The following is an 18,374-nucleotide window of genomic DNA, read 5'->3' on the forward strand; positions in this document are numbered from 1 at the left end:
CATGGGTGGGTATGTCGAGGTTGCAGACAAATGGGAATGGTGAATCGGCCGTAAGCTTCTAACAGCGGCTGTCATTTACAAGGCCTAACCAGGTGTCATGCAATGTCAAACTTGCATGTCAAGCTGTGGGTACTGGTTGATGATGTTGGACATAAAAACGTAATGTAGCGCCCAAGTCAGTACGCTGCTTGTTTCACCAAACGTGCCGAGCACTCATGCTCACAGATTCAAAATATTTCCACAAGCCAAGATGGCGTGCTGTGAAACTTTTGGTTAAAACACAACGTTGTGGAAAACGAGGAAAGCTGTCAGACAAATTGTGTATATTTACAGGAAGATGAGTGGAATGCACTTGAAAATTTCTCCCCATTGTGGCGACAAATAATTTTTTTTCAACTGCCACACACATTAGACAGGCAAAATACATTTTCACTTAACAATTCTGCAGCCATCTTTCACGCCTACAAACAAATCAGCATGCTGACGCAACAGCAAACCAATGCAAAACAGTTTGGGGTTGGGGATAAGGTAGAATTGTCTTTCTGCAAACCCTCACAAGTCTTCTTTGGGCTGGCCACCTCAATGCACTGGCATGCATACAGAAGAGGGCAGGCAATGCAAGACCTTTCGTTTTTGAAATCTTTTGAAAGAAAGCACTGAAGCACAAAATAAAAAAGCAGATACGCAAGAATTTCTGCCACCATACCGCTCCTGGCACAAAATCGCTAAGGGGCGAATGAAGCGCAAGCATCTAGGGCATTGTTAGTCAAGATCTCTTTTGTAGCTTGTCTTGAGCCCTGCTGTAATCGAGTTGCATGCTTTACAAATCAAGCACATGGTAATTAGTGGCTTGAATTACACAGCGAGAGCTACTAATGCTTGCTAAAATATTGAAAAATTTAAATTTTTGTGTTGGGGAAGCCTGCATTAAATGCGCTACTTCCAACTCAAGTTTCCTCAATCTATATGGAGACAGACAGGCTTGCCTGGCAATGGCCCGCTTGGCCGAAGGTCAAATGTAGTGCCATGAAAGAACGTGGCTTTGATGCTACCCGTGGCAAACATATTTCTGATGGATATGAAAAATGAAAACACCCATGCATAGAAGTTTTTGCTACATGTAAAATACCTCAAGGGGTGTCTGAATTAATCAGTAGCTTTTTACTATGGCACGCCTCACAGCCCAGGTGTACCTTCAGTGCATAAAATCTACCCTAATTTTTTTCTGCGATGAAGGCAGGCAAGTGGAAGGCCATACAAACAAAAACAACCACAGCAAGTGTAAACAATGGGGGTATAGAAAACAAACAAAAACCTGTGCATTCATGTCTGTATGTTCAACACCTGAAAAACACCACCTTGAACTTTTGTATCAACACTTTGCATTTTTATTTAAAACTAACCCGCCATTTGCCATCTGTTTCGCAGTAGGCAAGTGCTTCAGCTAGGACTAATACAACAGTGCCACAACTTTTCTTCAATGCTGTCAGTGGCAACATGATTCACGAACTCTGACGGTATCCACAAATATTCACACAAAGCCACGTCAAACTTTCTCTACTTTTACAATTGCGGACACTGTTTCCTTGTGCATATGTATGGAATCTAAAGCCAAGATGTGTTAAAAGTGCGTTTCTTTTCTGTCTTTGTGTTGGTGCAAAAATGAGACACAAACCAATAGCAAAATCTGTGTCCAGTATGCCACTGTAAGTGCATCTATTCTTGACCAACAAGAGCACTCCAAAAGAACACTTTCTTCGCATTTTAGAAATAATTTTGAGGTAAGAGACAAATTGAAACAGTGCACAAAAACTGTGTGCAGTCACAAGCAATAGTTTGCTACACTCTCTATGGTCAAATAAAAACCTGAAACTTGCATTGCAAAATTCGACAGTAATGAATTCAAAAAAAAAAAAAGAAATATAAGACAAAAACATGCCCATGTAACAAATGTTCTCTTCTCCACGAAAAAAACAAACAAAAAAACACAGATGTTTGACTTTCTTCTCGCAATCTGTGGATGTATCTTCTTCGGCACACTTGACAGCCCATTCGAACTCCATAAGAGGGAGGCGCACACAACAGAGTTCACACAAGTCTATGCTCCCCGCCACAAAGCCCTTTCACAACAAACTCTCCAAGTCACCTCGCTCCGAGAACGATGTGCCTGAAATCCTAACTTCCGCAACAACTGGGGCACCATACAACAACAGGTGCATGGCTTGCAGGTGAGCTGCTTGAATATTCCTAAACTACACGCAACTGCCAACGTATCGTAGCCGTGCAGATGGTGTCATTCCTGTTCCGTTGCCTCGGAACTAGGGCCACCGTCGGTTCGTTGCTTCTTCTTGGCCCGAATGTCGGCGAGCGCTTGTTCGATGGTGCGGACGTCCTTTTTGTTCTGGCTAGGCACTGAAGGGAGACAAGAACAGAACACAAGTTGAACTGTGCAGCTTCAAGAGCAGTGATAACCAAGTTAACCAGAAATGAAACAAACACGCCGAATGCCCTCGTATATAGAAGGAAAAAATCAACAGTTTAGAACTCATCCCCACCATTAAGGTGTTGCAGAATGATTTACAATTTCGGTATTCAGGTATCATGGAGCTTGGCAATGACCCGGAAGTGGCTTGCTGAGCAATCCTCACTCAACAAAAGTGACGCTAAGATTCACAGTCAGGTTTCCATGAAAAGCAAAATTGGGATTGAATGACCAAATTTCAAGAAATTCGAATGAGTGCAAAATTGAAATGTCGTTCGAGGTCTTGGTGACAAGGTATAATGCCCCGCAACTCATGGGCTCATTTAATATTCTAGAAAAGAACATTCCTTAATTTATTTTCTGGCTTTCGTATCTTTGCATTTATGTATTACCCCAACCTGAATGTGTGAATTGGTGGACAAAACGGTATGTGCAATTGTGCCCATTTGCTCATTTATTGCAGTATTCTCTATGCCCATCTGCTGCCATATGAACAGGGTTTCTACAGGCTTCAAGGGCAAAGATTCAAGGGTTTTCAAGGACTTTAAAAGAACCAGAAAATACATTTTCAAGGACGCCATCTAATGTTCTATCTGGGATTATTTATACTATACCTTTTTCAAAACAATGCAAAAGTTGTCGGTTGCACAATACCAAGAACATACTCAAGTACAGCGCCAGGTACTCTTTAAAGGAGCTACTACCTGCCGTCTTCCTGTTATGGCTTTTTAGCACAGACTTTCCCATTGACCAAGTTTTTCCATCTGGTTTGCATTTCACGCGATTCGAGCTCGCTCTGTCTTTGTATTGGTCCTTGCTCAGCCACAACCACTGAAAGGTGCATTCCCCAGGTTTGACAAACGTTGACTACCTACGCCCACATCCACCATTTGCCGCGTAAAATCAAATGCAAAAGGTGCACATGAGACGAAGCAAACAAGCAATGAGTGAGTGTCCACCAGTTACGGCGGAAGGAAGCTGTTAGACAAGCTAGATGGCAGAACCAGGATTCCAATGGATTGTGTCACGACATGGATTGGATTGAGAAGTTCCTACTCCCAATGCTGCCTCACGCTCAAATAAAATCCGCTGAATATGTTGCAGTCTGCACACTGCACTGAAACGTGATTATTACATTTTTCTCCATTAGTTAAAACTTAAAACCAATGAAGAACACTTGAAATCTTTGTGAAAAGACTGATTATGATTATGACCACGAAAAAATCAAGAGTTTTCAAGGACCACTAAAAAATTCCAGGACTATCAATGCGTTGAAAATGACACTTCTAAATTCGAGGGTTTTCAAGGACCTGTGCAAACACTGGTGAATGATTCTGGTAACTTTACGTGATTCCTTTTGCTAGAAAAATGCAGATGCGCACATTTCTGATACAAAACAAAACAATGAATCTGATGTAATGCACAGAGTGCTATTGACACTAAAACATAAACACACACATACATACTAGCTGCGCACAAATAAAAAAATAAAAATAAAAAAAGAAGTGGCTTCATTTTAGCTATTTTTTAAGTATTAGAAGGGTGCTTGCTCAATGCCCTGTAGTAGCTTGCAGAATACCTTGAAGCATGCTGCAAATCAATGCAAATCACTGCACTTACTTCAGAATATACTCATTTTGCCAGTACTGTGGAAGTGGCATTTTACTACTCAACGATTACAGTGGGGATGTCTTATGATCAGTCTTAGCCCTTTCAGCCACGAATTATTATATTCACTGCAGAAAAATTCTATACTTGGAGGTTTAGCAGTGTCAAGTGTCTAGAGATAAGAAAAAGAAAGTTCAGTCTCTCTAGAATACTTATTACGCAAATGGCGTCGCGCCCTCATACGCAGACACCATTACTCAATCCTGCTTTTCCCTATAAAAAATAAATATCCTGAGGCAGTTTACAAACAAGGAGGTGAAATAATAATTTCTGCACATGAAAGAGGTGTTTTTAGCCTTTATAAATGATTTACGCCGCAGTAAAAAAGAACTTAGGACGACAACACACCGGAGCGCCCACAAAACTTGGTGGCGTCCATTTTGAAACGATGTTTATGAGTGCGGTTCCACCATTCCCCATCACATGGTGCTACCTTTCACTTCCGTAGGTTTCGAACATCAGGCGCACCGCTCTGCAGCATAAACTCTTTTCATTTTCACGAGGAAAACGACGAAGAAAGTCGCGTCTCCATATAAAGACACGGTGACTGAAAGGGTTAGCTTATCGCAGCCTGTCAGAGATGTAATCCAATATTTGTTTCCACCCATATTCCTATGGCAAGGAGAGTCTCCAGAATCTCTCTGGACTACCCGCAGTGAGTCTGTGACTGATAATGGAAGAGCACGAGAGAACAACCTGATCACAATGACAACTAGGCTGGAAACCACTCCTGACTGGAAACTCTCAAGCACGAGACGCGACAAGCTTGCAATTTCAGAATTGGCACCTAGCCACAAGGAAAGAACGTGTGGGTGTGGAAGCAGTACCAAAGCCAAACTGCTTGTTGGGGGTGGTGATCTTGGCGGCGTCCTTCCCGCTTTCCCGTCCAAGCAGCTTCTCGTATTTCTCGTGGTAGTCGGTCTGCGGGGCGCTCTCTTTTCCGGCCGCTTTCGCCTCCTCTGCCAGGGCTGCAGCTGCGAGCTCCTGCGCACAGTTCAGTCAAGAAGGTTCAGCCAGGAGACCACAGAATGTACTGAAGTGTCCATTCAATGGAAAGCAAAACATTGCTAGCAAACAGGATAAGGAAAGACAACACACAGCGTCAAGTGCTGTCGTTCCCTGTCCAATTAACAATTGTTAGCCCTATTTTACTATTTTGCTTCCTGTTAAATACACAGCAAATAGCCGAAATCGCTCTTTAAAGTGCCCGTTTGGGCGCGTCGGTTAGACGTATTTGTGTGATGTAGTTTTTTCACTAGCTCCACGTAAACCCACATAAATAGAGAGATCAACTCAGCGAGAGAATGGTCAAAATGACGAGTGCATCCAAAAAACCCTGACCCTCTCTTTGGCGGCAGCCTTGGCCTTCTCCGGGTCCCACTCCTCTCCTTTCCTGTAGGCTGCCAGCTCGTCGTCCGAGGGGGCAAACTCCTTCAGAGACAACAATGAAAAGACTTCATGAAGCAAGCAGACGTCCGAACATACGGGCTGCTGTCTGCTCTGTGATAAAGTGGCAAATAACCTTTTTGAAGATCATGACGTAGCGGTCCACATCTTCCACGCCAAACGAGAATGCTGTCAAGCCAGCGATATCTGCAACATCATGGCTGCAAAAGAAGAAGAAGGAAGGAAGGAAGGAATTATCACCCTCAGTTTACTTATTTTCCCTGCAGTAGAGTTTTAACCACCTTTATACCCTGCACTATCTGAATCCATCCTGTGCTCCCTGAGTTTTATTATAGATCTCTTCTGCAAGTTACCGGCATTCCCCTACCTCCAGTCCCATATGTTACATTCAAGAATGTTAAACTCCCTCCCATGATCCCTTAATTCTGGCAATTAGAACAAAAATTGTCACTCCTCTGACTTCAAGTGCACGAAGCTCTTTTTAGCTAACACTTATTCTAGTGTATACGAGTACTTTTACAATGTTCTTCAGTGCGTGCAACTAGCACAGAAGTGAAATAAACAAAATGTTTATTTTTTATTAATTACTCTCAGTATTAACTGCTGTCAACAGTACTGAAACTTAGTTCAGCTCAGAAGAAAAGTTTTTCAGATAAATAGCAGGTAAGTTAAAATAAAAATTTCAGCTCCACACAACTAAACGACTGTGCGTAATGCCACAAGTTGTATATTGAAATTACGCAACATCCTCCGTGCCATCTTGCTATTGATGTATATAAGGGTAAAATGTAGCATCCAGCCCTGTCGTCACAATACCACTAAAGACATTTTATTGTCATCTTCAGTACGAGGGTTCGTAGGGCAGATTCCTCGAAGAAGACGCAGTGCATGCCTATCAAATGGCTTTTGACAGCACCCAAGTCGCTGCGTCCAGCTCAAATTGTGCATTTGGAGACCTATCAAAGCGAATTCTCACACTACATAACTCCGAATAATTTTCCCGCCTGTGAACGAGTTCCAACCCTAGACGCTCCACTCCTGCTACCCTGCATCTATTCTGTAAAGCTTCCGAGTACAAAACGGCTGTTCACACAAGGACCTCGGTTTGAAAAGAGGAAGTGATTTGATCGATCTATTAACTGTGGCTGCCTAGTGCTGTTAAACACAGGCTATTATTCTTTACTCAAAACGATGATGACAACAAATTCATTAACCTTGAAAGATGGGGGAGCCTGTGCTGCACTACAATCTTTACCTTTGGAAACTGATCTGCTGGTGGGCAGATTGTATGTAAGTGTTTTATAGAACTTATACTCACATGATGGTGCGGTAAACTTTTGCCATTGGTGAGAACTTCTGCTTCTGCTTCTCTGGGTCTTTAATGAACCTATTAATTCGGTCTTCTACCTAAAACCAACAAACAAAAAGTGGTTGCTACATCCAAGTGGTTGCTGCTTGCTAATCCAAAATGCTTGTTTTGAGTGAGTTGGCCCAACCCAGGAAGTCGGCACACAGGACAAAAAATGCCAATATCGCATAAACCCCAGGCATTTTTTTTAGGAAGTGTCTAGCGTTCCGTCTAGACGGAACGCTAAAAACTGCTAAAGTTCCGTCCAGACTGAACGCCAATTCAAAACCAGCCGATTAGCCGCCATTTCTCGTCCTGGGATTTGGTGTAGCGGTACCGCCGCTGTCTACGGACGCTGTAGTCCCTGGTTCGATTCTTGAAACTTATTTTCTTTTTCTTTTTTTGCTGTCGGTTTTAGCGTTTTGTAATAGATATACTTCACGCCCGCTTTGCAATTCACGCGATGAGAGCAATCGGTCTTGGTTTTTTACTCAAGCGGCCGAACCGCTCCCGCTCACTGGATGGAGCCAAGGCCGACGTCATCACCAGTTACGCCCAATCTCCTGTAATTATTACCAGTGATTAATAATTAACAGTGACTCTGGCTAGTCAGTGAGCGGAAGCGGTTTGGCCGGTTGGGTAAAAATCAAGACCGACTGCTCTCGCTTAATTATTGTGAAGCGGGCGTCGAATGGCGGCTTTGAGATCCGTCCGGATCTGTATCATCTGTACTTATTAATAATGATTAATAATTATCAGTGACTCTGGCTAGTCAGTGAGCGGTAGCGGTTTGGCCGGTTAGGTAAAAATCAAGAAAGACTGCTCTCAACGCGAGTTGTGTTTCCTCTGGACGGAACTTTAGTGACAGTTGCCGTTCCGTCTGGACGGAACGCTAGACACAGCCTTTTTTTTAATTCCCGTCAGAAACAGGACGACGTTAGTTACACAAGGAGGACAGTGCAGATGCCGCTAATTCATCAATCATCACTTAAAGGGGTCCTGAAATACCTTCCGCCGATGCATAGATCTACATGTAACCAAATAAGACAATGTATTAGCAATCTCCTCCCGCAAGAACTTTGTTAAAGCGATGAGTATTAGCTGAGAAATCGTAAATCAAAAACCGCGCATTATCGTCGCGCCGCGTTTCCTCCTCTTTTCAACTGTTGACGGCGCGCGAGCACTGCCTCCCATGATGCTGCGCTAGTCAGCGGTGACGTACTTCCGCATTACGCTCCTCCGACTGCCGTCTGCTACGGGCAAGTTTTGTTGACACCATGAATTCCGCACTCCGCTCAAGGATGGATAAGCGAACGAAAAATCTGGCCGCATGTGTGCGGTGGCCTGGCCTTGCCCTTTCGCGGTGTGCGTTGCTGCAGTGCAGCACGTGACTTTTAATCGGCGGCGAACTCGCAGCCGCTGGGGAGGATCTTGCGCTCGGTCCCTTTCATGCACCGCACACTGTTTATCCAAAAAGCACCGTATCAGATGTGGCCCCGCTGGTGCCGGGTCTTATTTTGCGGTGGTGGTAATTCCTGCCGGCGCCATGTGAAAAAGACATTTTAAGCCGATACAGAACCCGTGCACAAAACGCTTCAATAATGTGACCAGTTCAGCTTGGGGCGACGCGTGGTGGAGAGCGGCAACGTTGGCTAAACATGCTCCGGCGCGGCTCTGAGCTTTCTAGCGCTGGAGCGAGCGCCTTTCTTTGACGATCTCAAACATCGGTTGCCTTGGCAACAAGGCACAAACCGCCCCAGAGGTCAGTTACGGTTGCGTGATCCCGGTTCAGCTTGGGGCCCCACCTCGCGGCATATGGGCACTGCAGGCATACTACTCACTCTCATTTGGAAGTGCGAGATGCGTTTGGCATTACAGGAGGCGATGGTGTGTGTGTTGTGGACGCCTTTGTTTCGCGATGAAATGCGACGTTGTGCTTCTGCGGGTGGATAGTGCTTCCCATGGCCTGGATTATCTTTCTCGAGCGACGTACGACTCAACCTCGCATGGGGTATGTGCAGTGTGCGTGGCTAAAAACCATCTCGGCTTGCGCGCCAGAGTTAAGTGACTTGCTGTTCGTCCCCGCAAACCGCGCGCGAGGTGAGTGCCGAATTTACGAGGGGCAGGAGGAGGCAGCCCATCGTCTGTCAATCGCGGTTCAGACTTGCAACGCATGTTGTGACGTTGTGTTCGTTCGAAACGCATCTCTGGATTGTTTTGAAGTGGAAAAAAATGTATCCGTCAAACCTGGGCATTCGGCTCGGGGCGTTCTCTGCGATTGCACGAAAGAAGTGCCACGGGGCTTCAACGCTTTCTTTATGGGACGTACTCCGGTAAGAGAATATCCATGTCGTGCTATGGCCGTGTTGCATTCAATACGAACGGTTAAGCGTTTGTTTACACTTGTTTCGTTTGTCGTAAAATGTCCAAGCACTCCGGCACTACGCTGGCAGATCAGCCGGCGAGTCGACGCTGAGCAGACGACTCATCTCTTTGCCGGAAATGCGTGAAAAAGCCGCCCAATAGCAGGATGTCTAGCTCATGACGAACATCGGGGAATCGATGATGTAGACATGTGAAGATGGCGGCGTCCAAAAACACGAAGGAAAGGGTGAGAAAAAAGCGACAAACTTTGCAACAAAAGTGTGAGCTTTCCGCTGCGCGTAAAAGAGTAATACTTGGCCCAGATGACCTTGACGACCCAATCTAACGATTGCGCTACTTCATTTAGTGTGCTCAAAATGCCTTTCAGGGCCCCTTTAAGTCAGGGTAGGATTGCGCAATTAAGGCTCCTAGGCTTAGGAGAAGTATGGAGACGGATTGCTATCCCGCTCTTCATACGAATGAATCACGCTGATTTGTTTACATCCCTCTCTTACAAAAGATCTGATGGTTCGCATTACGGACAACGCAGTCAATCATTTTTTTTAACTCACTGCTATCCAGCGCCTTTCAAAACATCAAGGGGAAATTACGCACTCCAACTGCTACATCTTGTTTTATGAATGCGTGACAACAGCAGAGAACTGTTACGAACATTTGTTACGAACTGCCAGATGTACTGAACACACCAACACATCCTACGTCGTAGTTGATGAAAAATTAGGCAAGGAGAACTATACAGTGTTCCTGTGATCGGTTGAGCTGCGTTACTGAACTACGCCGATGCTGCAGTTGCCCGCAGCAAAGCTGACACTGCTTCTTCAAGGTAGGGACTCACCTGGTCACGAAATTTTCTCAGTTTCTCCTTTTCTTCAGCTTCGCGTTTCAAGTGCTCATCGCGCTGTTCTGCGCAACAGAGAAAAAAACATCAGCAATTCAGGTTGGTACGCTTTCTAGTGGTCCTGTGACTGTTAACCGTTCACTTACTTTGTAGAAGTTTCTTCTGCTTATCGCCAACAGTTGGCGGTTTGTCCATAGAGTTTAAAATCGAACCTAGGAGATCCGCCATTTTTTGGTTTTCTCCTTCGGTTTCAAGCGCTAGCGCCGTCTTGAGTCGCGCGAAGTCAACTACATCCTGGCATATTTGAACAAGCTGCAATAATTTCTTTTAAACATATACTGATATTTATATTTCTTGTTTTTATATTTTTAATAGACTAAATTCGAAGAAAATTTGATTTACGGGGTTTGCCCGTTTGCCCCGGCTCGTCGTCCATTCGTCCTTCGGGAAAATGGCTGTCCTGAGTGTCCTGCGTGCGGCGAGAGCCGCGATTCCAACTTTAATCCGAAGGCCTCAGCAAACGGGACAACTATGTTCAGGCAATTATGACTTTTATTTATATGACTATCATTCCGCATACCTTTAAAACCGCCAAACGCTTTTTAGGCGGCACGTTTTGTGCTAATGCCGGCTGCTTGGTGGACCCGATAGACCCAAGTTTCGCTGCGTATGATGATACACGGCTGAGAATATGAACGGCAGGCGTTCCACGCTAGCCGTAGTGCTCAGTTTGTTGCGATGTGCCTGAAACGCAGCGTTCCTTGCAAAGGAAGGAAGGTGTGATGACAAAAAAGGCCGTATTAAGGCGACAGTTGAGCTTGCAGGCTTCCTACTCGGGGAGCCTCGCTTGGCCGTCGCTATGCTCAAACCGTATGAAGCGTATTTTGTCTGACCTTTCCTCCAGTAATCAGTGTTGTAACGGAAAATGTTGGAATGGAAATTATGGGGGACCTGGGCCACCTTGGTTGTAATGTGAGTAGTAAGCTGATGATGATCGTAAGGTTTAACGCACCGACGCAACGCAGGCGATGAGGCGCGCCGTAGTGGAGGGCTCCGGATTAATTTTGACCACCTGGGGATCTTTAACGTGCGCCGAAATCTCGTACACACGGGCGTTCTTGCTTTTCGCCTCCATCAGAAAAGCGGCCGCCGCGGCCGGGAATCGAACCCGCGACCTCGTGCTCAGCAGCGCAACGCCTTAGCCACTGAACCACCGCGGCGGGTTGATTAGTAAGCTGTCAAGCGGCCTTTCAGTGTTCTGGCTAGTGTACCATCGGATATCAAAGCACCCTTTCCTTGCTCAGCCGAGCAAGCATTCAAACGCCGTAGAGCCCCAGCCTGAAAATTGTGATGACGACGGGAGTACTGGTTGACTTGACCGGAGAACGCATGCCTTCATTAGTTCTACTTGTAGTGTAACTAGTTTGCATAACTAATTTAGTTTCAAACGGATAGCCTGCCGTCAATTCACCTGCTTGTCTCAGTTGTAGTAGGGGCCCATCACACTCTGTGGAAACCGTATGGCCTTTCGCAAAACCTCGCTTGCTGGCAGCCAAAAGCCTAGTTTCACCTTTAGTCAAACCTCTGGAGTTGCAGAAGCGTGGTGTAACTTTCAGAATTGGTTCGTTTAGTGAAAAGGTATTCTGTGCTTAGGCACATGGCATTTTGTTCCACAACTTTACCTCCATTAGTAGAGGCAGTACAATCAGCAGCAGCAAATATTCAACCCACTTCATGAGTGCAACAGCCTAATATTAGCTTTTCTGTGGCGAATTACCTGTGCCCGCGTCACAGGCATTCACTAAATTTCCAGCTGGCCTAGGTGGTATTGCGAGCTTTCTGAATCACAGTGCTTGTCATGTCACGTGAGTGTGACGGATGGCCGTGCTCGTGCGACACTTCCAGTGAGGCAAGCCCACCACATGAACATCACGCCTTCGAGGTTTGCCTACAACCTGGCGAAGGATCACCTGCACTTCTACCTCCTGCTGGGCATCATCCCGCTGAGCCTCCTGGTTATGTACGTCAACATCTTCATCGGACCGCCAAAGCTCGCTGAGATACCGGAAGGCTATGAACCGGAGTACTGGGAGTACTATGATGTGAGTCGGCTGCCTATTATCAATACACTGCCTTCTCGCTGACATGCGCAGTTAGTGATTCTGAGTGTCGTGGCTACCACGGTACCAGCAGATAACAAGTATCGTGAACTACTGCCAAGAATTATGTGCAAGAAGAGTCGACTTTAAGAAGGTCTTTAAAAGCAAACTTTGTTTCTCTCTTAATGCCTGTTTCTCTCTTCATAGTTGGCGTGAAGTGCTGCTTAAATGATTGGTGTATTGCAGTGTGGTGGAGCCCTAAAGTGAGTTTAAGTTGCCAGTTTCTTAGTTACCTACTCAAGTTTACTTGCAAAGACTTTGTGCAAAAATGTCTTTACGCTGATATTTATGAGTTATGGCAGTACACAGTGCCTTAACAGCAAGCTTTTCCTTGTATGTGGGAACAGAGGGACATGAAACGACACAAAAAGACTTCGTTCTTTTCCGACCAGGGCTCTGTCTAGAGCGTACAGCATCGTCCAATAATACTGTGTGGAAGGATGAAAAGCATGCCATTTTTTCTTGTTGAGTCTTTTGTCAAGAAAGAATTGCAACATTTCCTACAAGTTGTCTTTTCCCCAGTGACAGCTGGGGAAGTTATTCTTGGGAGCGGGTGATTTTAGATGCAGAGCATCTGATTCACTCGCCTTGTCCTTCCGGCGTCGTCGTCGTTGTCGGCATTGTCCACCCCTCCCCCATTCTCCTCGCCGCGCCAGCTGCGCTCTCCGCCGCTCACCCCCTCTCCTCTCTGATAGCGAACACTCTCTCGTGAGGGGCGTTGGATTGGACTCGATTGGATTGGATTGGATTGGATTAAAGTGGATTGTGTTGCGTCATAGCCGTGGCACGTTGCATCATAGCCGCGGCAGACGCGCTGGGGCCGGCGCATGTGCAGTACTCTCTCCCGCGGTTTCCTCTCCTTCGGGCGCGCTGCAGCGTGGGCGAAGCAACATCCACGCTTGGCTCAAACACCTAGAGTCCACGCCGCTTTACAAGTACACCAACGTCGTCATCGACTGGGACCGGCTTACGCAGTCCCCTCAACGTTATGCGCGCTATAAAACGCGGTCCCTTCGCCGCTCCGCCTATGCGTCGCATCTACACAGGGGTTCCCGCGAGGGGAGGTGGGAGTTTTTTTGATCTGTGCTGTGCTTGTGAGCCATATTCCCGTACACTTTGCTGAGTCACACTCATGCACACGAGTCACATACACGAGTCACACTCGTGCAAATGCAAGGTATCTAAGTTTAGTGGGAAATAGACGTGGCTGTTGTGTGACTTGGGATGTTATCCTTTTTCATTGGTCAGTGTTTGTCTGATCGGCACTCACCTTGGTGCCTCACTGAAAGTATTGTGTGGCTAAGCCGGAGAACTAACTGATGTAGGCGAAAAACGAAAATGCCCATGTGTCAAGATTTCGGCATGCATTCAAGATGCTCAGGTGGTTTAAATAAATCTGTAGCCCTCCACTACAGTGTGCCTCATAGTAGCCAAGGTGTATCTTTGATGGGTAAACAAACACCCAAATTCCAATTTCTCATTATCTACCATAGTTGCGACATGTGCAGCTACGGCTAGTTTGAGAACATTGGGTCGGCCGTAATGTTAGCTGGTCTGTTCTATTGCATCTCTAGCAGTGAGCTTTTCCACTCCTTTTCTTATTCTTCTCGTTTCATTTCCCTTGCCAGCACCCAATCAAGCAGTTCATTGCGAAGTGGTTCAAGGAAAACCCCCAGCAGAGCTACGAGAAGAAAATGCATGCTTTGCAGACTGAGCTGGAAAAATCTCGGCTTAGGTGAGTGAGAGTGTGAAACCTGGACTCTTCTTGTCGGGGGGCTCGTGCGGTTGGATATGAACTTCGCCTTATCCACTTTCTAAGATCCCTCCTTACTATTCAGTCACCACATTCTGTAGTGGACAGCTTGTTGCTTTTTCCTTCGATTCTTTTTCTCGGAACGTAAGAACGTATAGGAAAACACATCAATGTCATTCATGCAGCTAGATCATATGCGAAAGGAAAGGGGTGTGACAACTTAATGCGCCAATTTCCGCGCGTTGGGGCTGTTTATGTAAAGCACAACTAGGATTGTACAAAGTTCGATCTAGAAATCGTGGCAACAGTCTTAAAAATTTCATGACACTTCAAAATGATAAGAGCACACAACACAGCCATTTTGTCAGCCAGAAGCCTGAGACAAAATTGAAAGCCAGTAAAAAAAAAAAAGAAAAGGTTCCAGTCAAGACAGCCAACTCGTGCAGAATTTGTGAGAAAAAGAGGACAATAATTAATGAAGCCTGACTCGTGCATGCAAACGGGCAGTCTTTTCTTTCCTACGAGGCCACAAGTGGTGTCCCTCAGTAATCTGTTCTGGGGTTACTTCTTTTTTCAATTTTCATGAATGATGTTAGTCTAACCAAGATGTTTAGCTTATGATGCCTGATGAATGTAAAGAATTATCTTCAAATTTTTTACTTGTTGTTCTTCTCTCACTTGCGGTACGATTATAAGGTAACTGGTACTCTCAACACTGGCAGTACGAAAACAAACAAACAAAAAGAAACTGGCTATCTTGCACATGTTTTGTGCGCACTTGTAGTTGTTACAAGTACGCACAATAATAATTGATCACTAATAATTGTTCTATTTCTGCCCATTTTAACTCTAAAATTAAATTTTCGTCAAGAACGAAACAGGGCAGCAGTGGCAACACCAAAACATGGCGGGCGAACGTACACACACTTTCAACTGCCTTTGAGAATTATCATGTGATCGGCAGAACTCCTTCCAGTTCGAATGGCATTTGAAATTTCGAACGCCATTCGACTCAATGTCCTTTTAAACGCTTGTGTGGCACGGGTATTGCTCTTTTCTTTTCTTTTTTTTACATATATGGGGATGAGGGTCCTCAGACTGCCATAGGGCTGTGCGTGGCGAGTCGAAGAGTGATAACTGAACAGTCCCAGTGTTATGATGGAGTCAGTATTTTCGCAGCAGCTGGCTTCAAGAAGCCAAATGCTACAGCTCGTACGTGTGTGGCGAGTATAAAATATAAGGCATCTTACTCCAGAACAGTGGGTCTTGGTGAAGAGAAGTGAAGGTGTGACGACATGCATGGTCTGACGTACTACTTTGGTGCCTAAGCCTGCCCTAACACCAGTTTTGTGGTTGCCTTTTGATGTATTTCATTGGCGCACTGTGTGTGCATTCTTCTCGGAAGTCAGCAGGATGCTATGCAGCAATGCTGGCGTGCAACGCACTCAAAATTTTCTGGGAGAAAAAAAAAAAAAAGAGTACTTTTCCAAACCCTGTGAAAGGCCCTCGGGAAACACTGAGCTATGGATCCCCTTTTTGAAAAATGCTTCTCTAGAAGCCCACGATATATTAGTTTTAATTATCAGCCGCTTGAATCCAGCACTGACTCTGCTCTTGTTGGCATTGTTGCAGGGAAGCGCAGGACAAGGTTCAAGATTTGATCAAGAAGCGTGGCGACTACCAGGCCTGGTACTATGTGCCATACGACAGCAAGTACACCAAGTACTACCAGCACAAGGTGAAGGAGCTGGACCATTACGGCAAGACAATCTAATCGCACAAGCATTCTCGGTTGCGCTGACCTATGGATGGCTTGGATTTTGTACAGTAGGCAGAAAAATAATAAAACCTTTATGTTGCCAGAAACTTGCGTGTTCCTTTAGTGCACGAACATTAAGTGCCTGAAGTTGAGTGGGATTTTCTCACCACTGTTTGACTGTGTAGAACGAGTACTGGGCAATGTGCGCCCACAAAGTTAGCCCTAGGAGCAGTTGTGTTGAGTTGGCAGTCCTGCATTTACGATTGGTTGAAGTGAACTGCAGTTGTGTGAATTTTTCAAAGTGAAGCTTTGGTGCTCTCACTGATGGCGTTAACGCGAAAATGCCCTGCAGGAAAGCCAACTTTCCCTGACGATGATGAATATCGTGGGTGAAATGAAAAAAAAAAAAATGCTTCAGTGGCCGTAATTGAACCTGGGTCCCTCGTGTTACGAAGCCGGCTTCTATCTGATTGCTCCATTTTGACATGGTCGAAATTGAGCCCAAACTCAGACGACAACCAAAGAATCCATCGCAAGAAGACAGCTTCTTGTTCAACCATTGTCGTTGTCAGAAGGAGGGGTGCATGATTTTTTTTTTCCACATCTGCAAAGTGTGGTTTTAGGCGAGGATGTAAGCATTGTTGCCTCTCCACTGTTGTCTTGTAAACATGCGAACATGTATTAACACAGCTCAGTAACTAGTCTCTGCCCCTAAAACATAGTTCTGGCATTACTGTAAGATGTAATTATCTTCTAACTGGCAATATATGGCCAGAATGAACAGCTTATGTGGCTACGAATTACGTGCGCACCACCGGAGTGAGTTTGAACAGAACTACCGTAGTCTGTGGCTCAAAACCAGCCTGTCGATGGTGGACTGACATTTGTCACGGCTGTGAAACAATTGCGTACGTTCAAGCAAAATAAGACGTTATGTAGTGGAGTGCAAGGAAGAGCCCTATAAGGCGACTTGCCTAACTAGGGGTGTCGGGCAGCTTCAACTCGTCTGGAGGTGATGGAGATGCGTGCAGTATTAGCCATCAGCTAAATGTGTCGTGTGCCGAGAAGCACACCAATGAAATGAACAAGGTGGATCCAGGTGGCATTCAAGGTGACAGCACTATGGGATAGTGTGAAAGACTCTCTGCCGTTCCTGTCTTTGTTCACTCCTGCCCACTTCATGCACATTCCACTCGATGACCAGTGCAATTGTTTTAAAACAGTGGGGTGCAGTGTGTTAGCTCTGAGGCAAGCTACAGGGGGGACTAATTTAGATTACTTCGAGTTCTTATTTCACCAGCAATTGATGGTGTCTTTAGTTCATAATTTGCTGATAGATCTTTCACGGGACTTTGAAATAGACGGTATTCTAGAAACGGGACTTGGAGTAGGGTAAGGCATGGACTTGCTTAAGGACGAATTTGAGAACTTGGGGGCAACGAATAGACTTGCACAGTGCAGGACAGGAGTGGTTGCAGATCTAGGGCTTCTGCAGTGGGCTTTGACAGGGTAACGATGATATTCCAAGATGCACTGAACTAAAAAATTTCAGTCGGACCGAGTTTGAAGAGTACCAACTGTTGGAAAAATGCAGGAAATGGTATATAACGACAAGTCCAACGTTACTATAATTATTCTAGTAACGTTGGACAAGTCTTCTGTACAACACAGGACATACAGTTTTTGACAGAATAGCTGTTTCAGCTTGAGCTTGGTCCGGTGGCGTTAGCAAAAAATAAAACCACCTCTAAAAGGTGCACTACTGCAGATAGAATATTATAACAGTGAAACCGGCTTTCATGCCTGCTCAAATGTGCGAGCACAAGGGCATATGCGCATGTGCACCCCTTACTATACCAATTTAAAGGTGATAGTTTTTCTTGGGCTACTAAAACACACACACAAAATAAAACTGGTGCAGCTTGCACTAGGGGTGCAAGGCAGAGCTAGAGGGCAACGTAGCTTCCTCCCCCTAGGATTCACTGTCACAGTGGGGGACCGACCAGAACGGCCTTTTAAAATACAGCTAAAATTGGCCTCACCCCTCAACACTTGGCCCAGCCTAGCAAGAACATAGCACAACCTAACAAAACTTAGCAAAACTTGACAAAATTGGAAGAAGCTAAATCAACTCCCAGCTCCTGTTTCTCCAGCCTTGCACCACCAGTGAAAGCTGCACCATTTTTTTTTATTTTGTCTTCATTTTTAAAACTTCTGAGGCATCGTGGGTGGCAGTTTATACATATTTTTTGCGAAGGATAGGGTGCAACCCTCCTTGTGTGAACACAATTAAGGGTATTCTCTTTTTGTATGAATGTAGAATCTTTACAAGGCATTTTAAGAGTATTTATGTGCATAAAGTATCCTGTATTGCCTTTGATGTAGTACTGTCAAGTGCCCTACAGGTAAATGAATGACAATGTGTTTGCAGGGCACGTGAAACATTCTTAGGCTACCTGCCCAGCGACTCATAGTAGATGTCGCTTCCCTGGATCAGCTTTGAATGACAGACCTCTTAATTGTCAAGCCATCTGTTGGGCCACAGATGAAGAGTGTTTTGTGTGTGCAAAGAGTT

The 18,374-nt window shown here is 45.3% G+C and overlaps 2 protein-coding genes across 2 annotated transcripts; one reads left to right on the plus strand and one right to left on the minus strand.

Moving 5' to 3' along the window:
• Positions 1–304: 304 nt before the first annotated feature.
• LOC144145559 (sperm-associated antigen 7 homolog) lies at positions 305–10,433 on the minus strand. The gene is made up of 7 exons (XM_077677206.1): positions 10,275–10,433; positions 10,126–10,193; positions 6,876–6,964; positions 5,673–5,757; positions 5,492–5,581; positions 4,978–5,134; positions 305–2,412 (listed from the first exon to the last, which is right to left on the minus strand). Exons 1-7 carry the CDS (start codon positions 10,354–10,356, stop codon positions 2,294–2,296), a joined length of 690 nt encoding a protein of 229 aa, XP_077533332.1. The 5' UTR covers positions 10,357–10,433; the 3' UTR covers positions 305–2,293.
• A 75-nt stretch (positions 10,434–10,508) lies between these two features.
• Nd-sgdh (NADH dehydrogenase (ubiquinone) SGDH subunit) lies at positions 10,509–15,906 on the plus strand. The gene is made up of 4 exons (XM_077677207.1): positions 10,509–10,667; positions 12,034–12,230; positions 13,916–14,022; positions 15,673–15,906. Exons 1-4 carry the CDS (start codon positions 10,580–10,582, stop codon positions 15,812–15,814), a joined length of 534 nt encoding a protein of 177 aa, XP_077533333.1. The 5' UTR covers positions 10,509–10,579; the 3' UTR covers positions 15,815–15,906.
• The last annotated feature ends 2,468 nt before the right edge of the window (positions 15,907–18,374 follow it).

The sequence above is a fragment of the Haemaphysalis longicornis genome, unplaced genomic scaffold (genome assembly GCF_048455015.1).
Source record: "Haemaphysalis longicornis isolate Haplotype H1 unplaced genomic scaffold, Haemaphysalis longicornis Haplotype H1 scaffold_7, whole genome shotgun sequence".
Taxonomy (NCBI): Eukaryota; Metazoa; Arthropoda; class Arachnida; order Ixodida; family Ixodidae; genus Haemaphysalis; species Haemaphysalis longicornis.

Bases quoted from the DNA above. Each gene is read 5' to 3' on its own strand.
- Nd-sgdh (XM_077677207.1), top strand. From the start codon at position 10,580: ATGGCTGTCCTGAGTGTCCTGCGTGCGGCGAGAGCCGCGATTCCAACT. The intron at 10,668-12,033 runs GCAATTATGACT...CGACACTTCCAG, and splicing joins AACGGGACAACTATGTTCAG to TGAGGCAAGCCCACCACATG. The intron at 12,231-13,915 runs GTGAGTCGGCTG...TTCCCTTGCCAG, and splicing joins AGTACTGGGAGTACTATGAT to CACCCAATCAAGCAGTTCAT.
- LOC144145559 (XM_077677206.1), bottom strand. From the start codon at position 10,356: ATGGCGGATCTCCTAGGTTCGATTTTAAACTCTATGGACAAACCGCCA. The intron at 6,965-10,125 runs GTGAGTCCCTAC...TGTTGGTTTTAG, and splicing joins TGAGAAAATTTCGTGACCAG to GTAGAAGACCGAATTAATAG. The intron at 5,582-5,672 runs GTTATTTGCCAC...TTGTCTCTGAAG, and splicing joins ACGTCATGATCTTCAAAAAG to GAGTTTGCCCCCTCGGACGA.